The following is a 10,901-nucleotide window of genomic DNA, read 5'->3' as shown; positions in this document are numbered from 1 at the left end:
CTCTGTAAACACCAGTTTTGCCCTCCTTCCCACAATACAGTCTTAATAACATATTTATCAACAAACAGTATAAAATTCTAAAAGTTTGAGTTATTTCCCCTTGTGCTATTTGTATAAGATCCAAATCTTATACAAATAGGCAGTATCATTCAATATCATTAATAAAATATTAGCGAGCTCTAGCAGATTTTGAGCCTACTTTAAGCTTCATTTCATAGAATAAAATTCTCTAGGCACCAAATGATAAAACGTTTGAGTTGGTTACAAACGGAAGTTAACTTATATTCTTCCAAGCACGAAAAGGAACTCATTTTTTTTGGAAAGTTTGTCTTGGACAATTTTTTCACTAAGCAGAAGTTGACTTTCCTAAAATAGTAGGGTTTAAAGAGAGCCAACACCAATTGCTGCCTTTCCTTGTCTGCTTTGTTTGCATCAATGTCATTGATTCTGAGAACAGAGTGATGAGAAGGACTTCCTGCTACTTTTACCTTTGGGGAAAGGATCAAAATATCATGCGTTCATCCAACACTGCACTTGGCACTGGATGAGTCCAGTGAGCCCTAAAAGGGCAGAATTTAATGGTGGCTACTTAGTGTGATGTTTGCTTTGTCTCCAGGTTAGGAAGCAGCAGCATGTGTCTGCAACGTGGGGAGCAGCTTCCTGGAAAAGCGCTGTGATACTTTTCTAGGGCTGCCATAACAGTAACACAGACTGAGTGGCTTAAACTACAGAAACGTATTGTCTTGCAGTTATGGAAGCTGGAAGTTGAGATCAAGGTGTTGGGAGTGTTGGTTCCTACTGAGGGAGTGAGGTAAAATCTATTTCAGGCCTCTCCCCTAGCTTCTGGTGGTTTGCTGGCAATCTTTGGCATTTCTTGGCTTGTACATACATTACCTGCCCTCTGCCTTCATCTTCATATTGGGTTTCCCCAGCATGTATGTTTGTGTGTCCAAACTGCCCCTTTATGTAAGGACAACAGTCATATTAGATCAGGGGTCCATTCTACTGCAGTACAACCTCATCTTAACTAACTATATCTGCCATGATACTATTTCCAAATAAGGTCATATTCTGAGGTACTGGGGGTTAGGACTTTAACATATGAGTCTGGGGGGCACAAAATCCAATCCTTCACAAGCACTCAGCACAATAGTACATTCCACTCCACCCTGGCTCCGCCCCAAAGCCAGCATGACCGAGGTGCTGGAATTCATTCTGGCCACCTACCCCTGCACACCCAGAGACTGCAGAGCCCCGGCAGGCTGGCTTAGAGCCACACAGCCACCAGACTTCGATAAGGTGGCCTGCTACTCCTGCTGTGCAGGGCGCTAAGGCAGGCACTTCGATCCTGGGGTAAGTCTCAGCCTCCCTCCAGAGCTGCATTCATGGTTTTCTTTCTGTTTGGTAAGTGCCCACACTCTAGGTCACATCCTCCTTTGAGGGCTCAATTTAAAGACAGGCTTGGCACTGAGGTCAACTGAGGAAGTAAAATGGCATAAACAAATAGTTAATTTCTTTCCTTTCTAAGCAGCTTTTAGTCAGTTTCTCATTTCTTCATTCTCTTCTTGAAGATATTTGTGTTTAAATAAAGGTTTTCTCCCTCACAGACTGAATTTTCCATCTGCTTGATTCCTGCAGTAAAGTCTTAACCCTACGTTTGCTTGTCTTCTCACAGCTAGTTGCTATGGGAATGATTATAAGATGGCAAATTTCAACACTAACTTCATAGCACCCTGAAAGAGATGGAGAAAATGGGCAGGACAGAAACGTGTTCTTAGTTGAACACATACCTCTGATTATTGGCAAAAGTAGGAGTGTTCAGAGTAATAAGGGATACAGTAATGTTGAGCCTAAGTCAAACGGTTCCTCAAGATGAGTCCCCTCTTATCTAAGCACTGGAAACCAGGAAGTGGTCTCCCAGGAAGATGAGCCCTTATGATTCACAAATGAAGGAATTCTTTGTGCTGAAGAAACAAGATGCTTCAGCGACCCTGTTGAGAGGTTGAGTTGGTTCTAGGGGCAGTTTGGCTTACTTCCTGGGTCCCCTCGGCCTACTTGAAGTCACACCTGATATCCTGGGAAAGTGTCTTAGGCTGTAGTCTTGGCTCCAAGGTCTTAGGGGGAGATGAAGCACCGACTTACCCAGCAATCTGGTGATATTTTCTGTTGTTCCTGGATAGACGCAGGGAAACATCCTAAAGAGAGAAAGAGAGAAAGGCTAATGTTCTTAGTTTTTCATAAGAAAAACTGTTGCACAATAATTAAATAACCCACTCTCAACTCACATATTGTTCAGATGACACAGGAGGATAGCATCCTGGTTTGAGCTCTAGACATCCAAGTATTTGAAGTGAAACTGGCATCATTTGGCTTCATTGTTATCCAGGTACCAAGATACCTTACTTAGCTAGTGGAATCAGCCTATGACTGTATATATAGGTTTGTGGTTTTTAATGTAAAAACATCCATTTTTCTTTTGTAATTTATTTTTTCTTGCTATTATATTTTAGACAAAAATATATATTCTAGAAGAGGACGATATTTTATCTGTTTGGGTTGAAAAGCATGTGGAAAGACCGGCACACTTGGTTTATCATCTCTTGTCTGACTTCACCAAGCGACCTTTGTGGGACCCTCATTACATGTAAGAATAAATTTAAAATATTTTTAATCAATCCTGACATCCTGTAAAAGATGACCACTACACTGCATTCCATCTCCATTGCCCAATAAATGACCCATTGTTTTATTAATTAAAGAGGATTTTCTAAGGCTTGCTCTGCATGGAAAACTGCATCAGGTGCTAATGAGAGACACAAAACAAAAATTACTATAATCATTTATTTTTCATCTCTATTGAGTTGACATGCTTTACCCCATCTGCTATAATCCTATCAGTAACTCTTCAAGGTTGGTATTATTCCCATTTAATGAGAGGTCCCAAGACTTGCCAAGATTACACAGGCAGTAGAGCAATGGAACGTGAATTGTAACCCAGGTCTGCCAGGCTCTGAATTCCATACTCTTGTACTTTAATACACAATCTCATTGCTCTTAAGGAAGTGACTATCAAATTGTCCTTCCACCTTCCACTCTTGATATTTAACTGGTAGTGCTTTCATTTTCTGTGAAACAGCATTCCCTGGTGAGAAGCTGAGAGAGGAAGCTGTGTGCATACAGAGGTGAAAGGTCCCATCTTTCCTGCTCTCCCTGTCTGTTCAGGGACCACTCCTGTCAGCCTATATTTCTTCTGCTACTTCCTGTTTCCAGCATCCTTAATCCAACCTTCTCCAATCTCCCTCCTTTCCTCAAATGTGGAACTGTGCTCCTTGTCAGCCGCACTGTCAGTGATTGAAAGCACTCAGGTCACACCCCTTTCTCCAAGGAGTCCCAGCTACTGGGCTGCAGGGCTCAGGCCTCATGGATCCCTTGCTTAACGGAAAGGATTGGTGAGATGGGCTTCCTAGTATGTTCAGCATTACCATTTACTTATAATTTGGATGGCATTTCATCTTTAAATTGTCTAAATCTCACTATGATTAATAGCATGTAATAGACAATGTACTACTACTAAAGTGAAACATCCCTGGGTTCATGTGTTACATTTGCATAGATACCAGACTGACACCTCCAGATTAATGCTATCATAAAAACACTCTAAGAGGAAACATGTCACAATTTTCTTGCATCAATATTTGTACAAAGCTTTTAGCAAGAACAGTGCCTAAACTTTGGGGTTCTTTTCAAATGTTTTTCCCACTATTTTCTGTGTCACCTGACATTCCAGCCAAATTGAACTTGAATGAATGGAGGAATGAATGAATTATTATTCATCTTCTTTTTTTTTGCACAGCTACCATGACTCAGGTACTCTGCCAGGTGTTTTCATTTGATCCTCACAATAACCCCATAGGTATTATTATCTACATTTTACAAATTTTTTAAAAAGCGACTTGCCTTACATAACATAGCTGCTAAGTGGCAATCTGGGATTCAAAGGCAAGTTGTTTGATTCCAAACTTAGTACTCTTTTTCAATATATCACATTCCCTTACCTAAGTGTCCTTCTTGGACTGTCCATAAAATTCACTAGTCTTCAAATATTATTACTTTATCCTAGAGAAAAATAATTTTGTGGGAAACAGAGAAGTATCCTTCTCTGTAGTGCTGAGGGTAGCAACCTTAGAGTCAGATGGTCAGCATTCTCTTACCACGTGCAGAATTATTCCTTCTGGGCAAACAGCTCTAAAGTCAGACTTTGAGAAATGATGCTGGCTTTCGGGGAATTGTACAAACCAAAGGGTGAATGTGGACACCAATAATGAAGTTATGCAAACAAACAATAGAAACGAGTGCTTTATTCTACCAGGTGGAAAATGGAGACTTTCTATCACTGTTCTATTTACACAGGTCCTGTGAAGTCATAGACCGGGTAAGTGAAGATGATCAGATATACTATATCACTTGTCCTGTGGTGAATGATGACAAACCCAAAGACTTGGTAGTGCTTGTATCACGAAGAAGGCCTGTCAAAGATGGGTGAGTATATGCAATTCAAGTGTTACAGCAATGTTTTATAGCACAGAGTAGGGAAAAAGGTGATATGAAAATGAGGAAGTCAATGGAATAAGCATTTCTGGTCTTGAATGATGTTCATATAAACTTTTTTCTAGATGGGACTTTTAGTTATCATTAAAAAAATAATTTTCTAAGTGCCAGCCATATGCCAGTCATCATACAAGATTTTTAGAGCAGCTCCCTTTCCTTTTGCTGTATGCAGATGTAAAACTGGTATTTAGCAAACCTTTAAAACATTCCATCATTGATTAAAATGCAGCGAAAGCCAAATAAAACACAAGGAATTGGTTTGGGTTCAGAATTTACAAAGGCTCAACTGTGCTAAACACCCAAAATGGCTGGCTGTCGATCAGAGTGTCTGTCCATGGCTTCTCCATGGGCACTGGACTTCTTGGAGAATAGTGTCTAGTTTCTTAGAGGAAGGGTCCCAAGAGCAAATGTTCAAAGGGATAAGAAGTGCAAGCTGCCAGGACAGTTACAGTCTGCCCCTGGAACTGGCCAGCATTATTTCTGATGTCAAAGTGGCAGAGTGTGTGCTTAGCATGCACGAGGTCCTGGGTTCAATCTCCAGTACCTCCGTTAAAATTACTAACTAACTAAATAAACCTAATTACCTACCGTCCGCCCTCCCGGGGAAAAACAAAAACAAAAGAAAAGAAGAAATAATCCCATACATGTGGGATTAATGTACATGGATGTTCAGTGCAGTATCATTTACTATGGAAAAAGATATTAGAAATAAACTGAATCTCCATCTTATAAATTATGGTAGAACCACAGTACAGAGTACTGTATCAGCATTAAAAAGGATGAAATAGTTACAAAGGCACTGATACAGACATACCTCCAAAAAGTTACTGTTAGGTAAAAAAATCAAATTATAGACCAATATTTATAAAATGATTATATTTATGTAAAAATCTACATATGTCCATTTGCTTACATAAATGTTATATATTTATAAAGACCTGGAGGGTCACAACAAAACATTAAGAGCAGTCATCTCTAGGATAGGAGTGTATTGCAGCTAGGGTGGACTGAAAAACTTCTATTGTCTAATCTACAGAGTTCTCTATTATTTGAGGGTTCTTTAGAACAACAGTATTATTTTTTCATTAAAAAAGGAGAAGAGACTGAAATTACACCCCATTAGGGTACAATAAAACCCGTTTGGAGGTTGACTCCAGTTTTGTGGAGCTATGCAATGTATATGTAGCTCTCAGGCAGAAAACACCCATGGCCCTTATTACTACTTCCTGTGCTTGAATGTGGCCATGGGGAATGTTTTCTAATGCACACACACCTCTTGTCTAGATGTTGGTCTCCAAAGTTCTACTTCTACTATATAAACAAATTGCATTAACTATAGGAGTTTATTTTCTAACAACTATTCTCCATTTCTCTCAAGAACTTAGAAAATGTCCTTTTATCTTCCAGCAACACTTACACAGTGGCAGTGAAGTCGGTTATTCTGCCATCAGTCCCACCTTCTCCACAGTACGTCAGAAGTGAAATCACATGTGCCGGATTTCTCATCCATGCTATTGACAACAGTTCGTGTACTGTAAGTCTGATGAAACATCTGCAGATTAATTTGCTCCTACAGATACAGAGAAACCTTTTACCCAGATTTACTAATTAACTGTAATTTTGCAATGTGTCCATCCACACCCACCAGGAAATCCTAAGGTCATCCTTTCAGATCCATTCCCAGAAGACTAGGGTCATAGCTTCCCAACAACAAAACGATTAAGATCCCTCCCTGCTTGAAAAAGCTCCAAGGCAATAAGAAATTAAAATACTGTTTTGTTTTCCTTTGAAACAGGTATCTTACTTTAACCAGATTTCTGCTAGCATCTTTCCTTACTTTGCTGGAAATCTTGGTGGCTGGTCAAAATCCATTGAAGAGACAGCAGCCTCCTGTATACAGTTCATAGAGAATGCTACTGATGATGGGTTGATAAGCCTATTTTAAATTATAAACTTTAAATTACCTGTCATTTGATTTCCCACTTTCAATTCCAAGCACCCTTAGCACTGACACTTGACAAGCTTCTGGGCCACAAAAATAATTTAATATCAGCTTAAGCAAAATGTACTTACGAAGAGGTTAAAAAACAAAATGTAACCCAAGTCAAATATCAGTGATCTGGGTTAACATTGAAAGAGCTTTAAAATTCTGCTTTAGATCATCTGTGACTCTGCTCTTGTTCAGGGACACAGGCAATGGAAAATTTCCCATTTGCAATATTGTGTATTCTGTAAAATGGTGACATTTTGGTTAAAATAATCAAAACATGTTTAGGCCACAAAGGTGACATGTGTTCTGTTTGAAATTTTATAAAATTTTATAAAATCAGAAATGAAAAGTTGGCTAGTTGATTAATGACATGGGGTTGTTCCGTGTACAGGCAGGTATCTGTATGTCAGGAGCACCTGACAAGACGTATTACATGTTTTAGGGCTTTAAATTAGGAAGACATTAAAACATAATGGAATCCAATCAATTTTAGTAATAGGAACTACTTTACTAGTGTCATTTAGCATATATCAAGGTAGCTGACCAATTTAGTATCTATTGCTCTATATACACTCGCAAAGTACCTGCAGAATGTGATATTGTAGAGAAAGAATTAACTGAGCTCTTCTTTCATAACCATTACATTAGAGCTTTATTCCCTAGACTTTAACATTTATTATTTTACTCTGTCTGTGATTTGTCTTAACTCATAAGACAAACCAGCATATGTCAAGCTAGCCTCCTCTACAGGACAACTTGTAAAAGTTGAAGAACTTCTCGATTAAGGTTCAGAGCACTTAAGAGGTTAGATACAGCCTGCTTTAGTTTGTCACATAATTACCTCTGTTTCCCCATTTACTCACCCAATCTAGGTATGGTTGTAATTATTTTTATTATTCTGTACCAGCAATTTTTATTTATATGAACTTTGGACTGTGCCCCAATTTTATGAATTAAAATTTATATACAATAAGAAGAGTGGATATGTAGATTTAAATGCTTATATACTACATTCCAAAAATAGAAAGATTTTTGAGAATGCTTTTAGATTTTAAAAAAGGTGAAAAAATGTGCATTAAATGGAGTTACATTACACTAAAATTTTGTATGCTAAAATTTCAGGCCCCTTCTACAGTTGAAACACTTCCAACTTTGTCTCTCTTATGCCTTTGAATTTATATATTTTTAAAGTTTTTCATGAACAGTAACAAACAGGAACATTGTGAGGCTGAAGGAATAGAGTAACTTTGGCTGAATCACTTTTAGACATAAAGACATCACCCACTCTAACTTATAACACAGGCACAGTCTATTCCAGCAATGTTCAACATGGCAGCCACTAGCCATATGTGACCATTTAAATTAAATTAATTAAAATTAAATGAAATCAGTTCTTCAACCACACTGGCCCCATTTCAATATTATCAGTCACACGCAGTCATCATGGCCTAGGTTGAAAGTGCTCACTTTCAGACTATCGGACTAGAGAGACTTTAAAAAGGCACGACACTGGAAAAGACAGCAATGCATTCAGGCTCTACTTAGGGCATCTCAAAAAGTTTAAAATCTATTGCCTGCAATCACATCACAACTAAGGCACTCCTGCTGTAAAATTCAACAATAGCCCAGAGGTCTCCATTTCCTTTTTTAATGGAAATGTGTTTGATTGCTCTTTCATTCATTCAATAAATATTAAGAACCTACTCTGTGTTAGACACTTTTAGACTCTGTGGGTTCAGCAAGGAACAGAAACATACTGATCACATCATAATAAAACAAGTAATATAGAATATTTAGGAGGTAAGTGTTACACGGAAAAAGAAAGCAGAAGAAAGGATGTGAGTGCTGGGGAGGTGTCAGAGGTGGTTGTTCATATTTTAAAGAGGATGTCAGAGTAGGTTCCACTGAGGAACACTTGAGCAAAAACCTGAAGGCAGAGACTTGAGTCTTGAGGATCTCTGGATGTAGCACGTTTTTTTGCAGAAGGACTTGCCCAGGCAAAACCTTTGAGATGGGAATGTTTCTAGCACTTTGTGGGAAAAGCAGATGCTGGAGAGGCTGGAACAGAGTGAGGTGATTAAAGACAGCCTTCCCTGCTCTCTGTGGTGCCCTGGCTTTAAGCAAACATGACTGCTCCAAGGGTAAGCAGCTAAGCTGGTGCTTCAGCCGTCACCCTTCAGCCCCCAGAGACTAAGGACAGAGGGAACATAAATATGTAGCTATGCTTATTTTTTTCCTTTGGAGTGTCAAAGTATCCTCAAGGAACACTCAAGATTTCATGACATTCTTGATGGTAAGGGTTTTCAAGTGCTTCTAACAGGACTGAAAGCTTTTTGATTAAGGAAGGAAGCTCATCCCTATTAATTCTTCCTGGATTTAATGCAACTGAGTTTCTGATCCGTACTCAGTTTTTCTATCAAATGTTTAAAAGAAGAAATCTAGGGAGTATAGCACAGGAAACTATATTCAATATCTTGTAATAGCCTAATGAAAAAGAATATGAAAAGGAATATATACATATATATGTGTAAATGAATCACTATGCTGAACACCAGAAATACATGGTAAACCGACTATACCTCAATTAAAAAAAATAAGGATTTAAATAAACAGATAAAAGAATTAAAAAAAAGAAATCTAGGGGAAAAACGTAAAAACTGATCTGTATAGTTTAGAATGTAGGTTAAGCTTATATTTACCTTTATACTCAAACACCTCTAGGATATGATGAACAATTTTAATAAAAATGGGAAGAAATCCAGAGTATTTTTATATATACTATCACATGGTTTTGTTCATATTTCTTATTGCAAATTTCAGAGATAACTTTGGAAATTTTTTTTTGGTATATTTATAGAAATAGTTTTGAAAATATATGTTGAAAATATATATACTAAGGAATAAGTTTTATGGTTTAGAATAAATTATTTAAGTGTAAAATATTGAGTTTGTTCATGATTTATTTCACCCATTTGAAGGTAATGTAACTACTGGGACAGACAGTTCACCATGGGCTCAGAGTGGTCTTGCATGTTCCTGCTGAGGTGCCAGACTGCAAGACTTCATTTCCTAATTCTAAGCAACATCTGTAGCTAGTCCCATAGGCAATTAAGTGGGACAAGGTGACCACAGCATGACTTCAGGGTTAACGGCTCACTCTCTGGGCACAGGAAACTGGCTTGTTTGCTGCTTGCTACAGTGTTTGCAACTAGCCCAGAGTGCTGGGCCCTGGGTTCCTCAGCTGTGACACAAACCCGCTATGTCTACAGCACCCGTCTGCGCCCACCATGTCACCCTGTAGGACTTATGGAAAAAGGGAAGCAACATACTTAAGTAATACTCACGCCATTCACTGTCCCATGAGTAATCCAGTCCTTTGTCTCTGAACCAGGATTCTCGTGCCTTCTGCCAACATCCATGAAACAGTTAACAGACTAGCTTATTAAGAATCTCAGACCCTTCACAGTCCTTGACAGTAACTTATCTTCAGATTCAAAAGTGAGAAAAATATTAGAAAACACCTTTCTCATTTTATATTTGCAAGTATAAAATACCATATAAAAATTATACATCTGATGCCATCTTTCCCTTCCTCATTTTGTGACATTTTTAGGGACATTTGAAAATAGATTCAAAATTAGTATTTCCACATTTCCAGAGCTCATTATCCCTCTCCATGTCCTCCCTTCTTTCCTTACCTGGCTTAGATTCCATGCTCTATTATCAATTACACTCCCTGGAAAACACCTATACCTTTGCCTTTCCTTCAACTTGTCTGGCAAGCTTACAACTGTGGTTAAATTAAAGTATTTGCATTACCTCAGCCCTGCACCGAGTACCTAAAAATTATGAACTGGTCTCACTTGAAATTTATGACCACACATTTCAAAGGGCTCTGATAATCCTACTACATTTCCTATATGTTTGCTATTTCATACTGCCTTCTCTTCCTTCAAGCTTCTCATGTCCCCTACTCTTGCTCAGTTCATGAACTTTAGAAAATATTTCATTGAGGAAAATATAAACCACAAAGCAGGAGTCTTATTATACGCCCATCAATGCACTTTCCACATCTTTGCCATCCCTCCTATTATAATGAAGTAAACATCTCTACCTCCTGCAAAGAAATCTCTCTCTAACCTTCTCGAAGACTTCCCTCCTTCAATTCTTCTTTCTCTACTTCAGGAGTTTTTCCTGGATTATTTCCATAGCCACTACTATCTCTTATCTTAAAACAAAACAACACTTCATCTTACCCCATTTCTTAAAGGCCATCCCATCTCTATTTCAATTATCTACAAAT

General features: G+C 38.3%; 1 protein-coding gene across 1 annotated transcript in view; it reads left to right on the top strand.

Annotated features, from left to right (window-relative positions):
* ACOT12 (acyl-CoA thioesterase 12) overlaps positions 1 to 9,904 on the top strand; it is a 41,775-nt gene extending 31,871 nt beyond the window's left edge. The window contains 4 exon segments of the mRNA XM_032475341.1: positions 2,511 to 2,644; positions 4,411 to 4,539; positions 6,016 to 6,142; positions 6,404 to 9,904. Of these exon segments, the coding sequence (XP_032331232.1) occupies positions 2,511 to 2,644; positions 4,411 to 4,539; positions 6,016 to 6,142; positions 6,404 to 6,553 (540 nt within the window). The 3' untranslated portion in view covers positions 6,554 to 9,904.
* Positions 9,905 to 10,901: the final 997 nt, after the last annotated feature.

Source organism: Camelus ferus, chromosome 3, assembly GCF_009834535.1.
Source record: "Camelus ferus isolate YT-003-E chromosome 3, BCGSAC_Cfer_1.0, whole genome shotgun sequence".
NCBI lineage: Eukaryota > Metazoa > Chordata > Mammalia > Artiodactyla > Camelidae > Camelus > Camelus ferus.
Note: the sequence above shows the minus strand (reverse complement) of the source record. Positions and strands in the feature narration are given on the sequence as shown.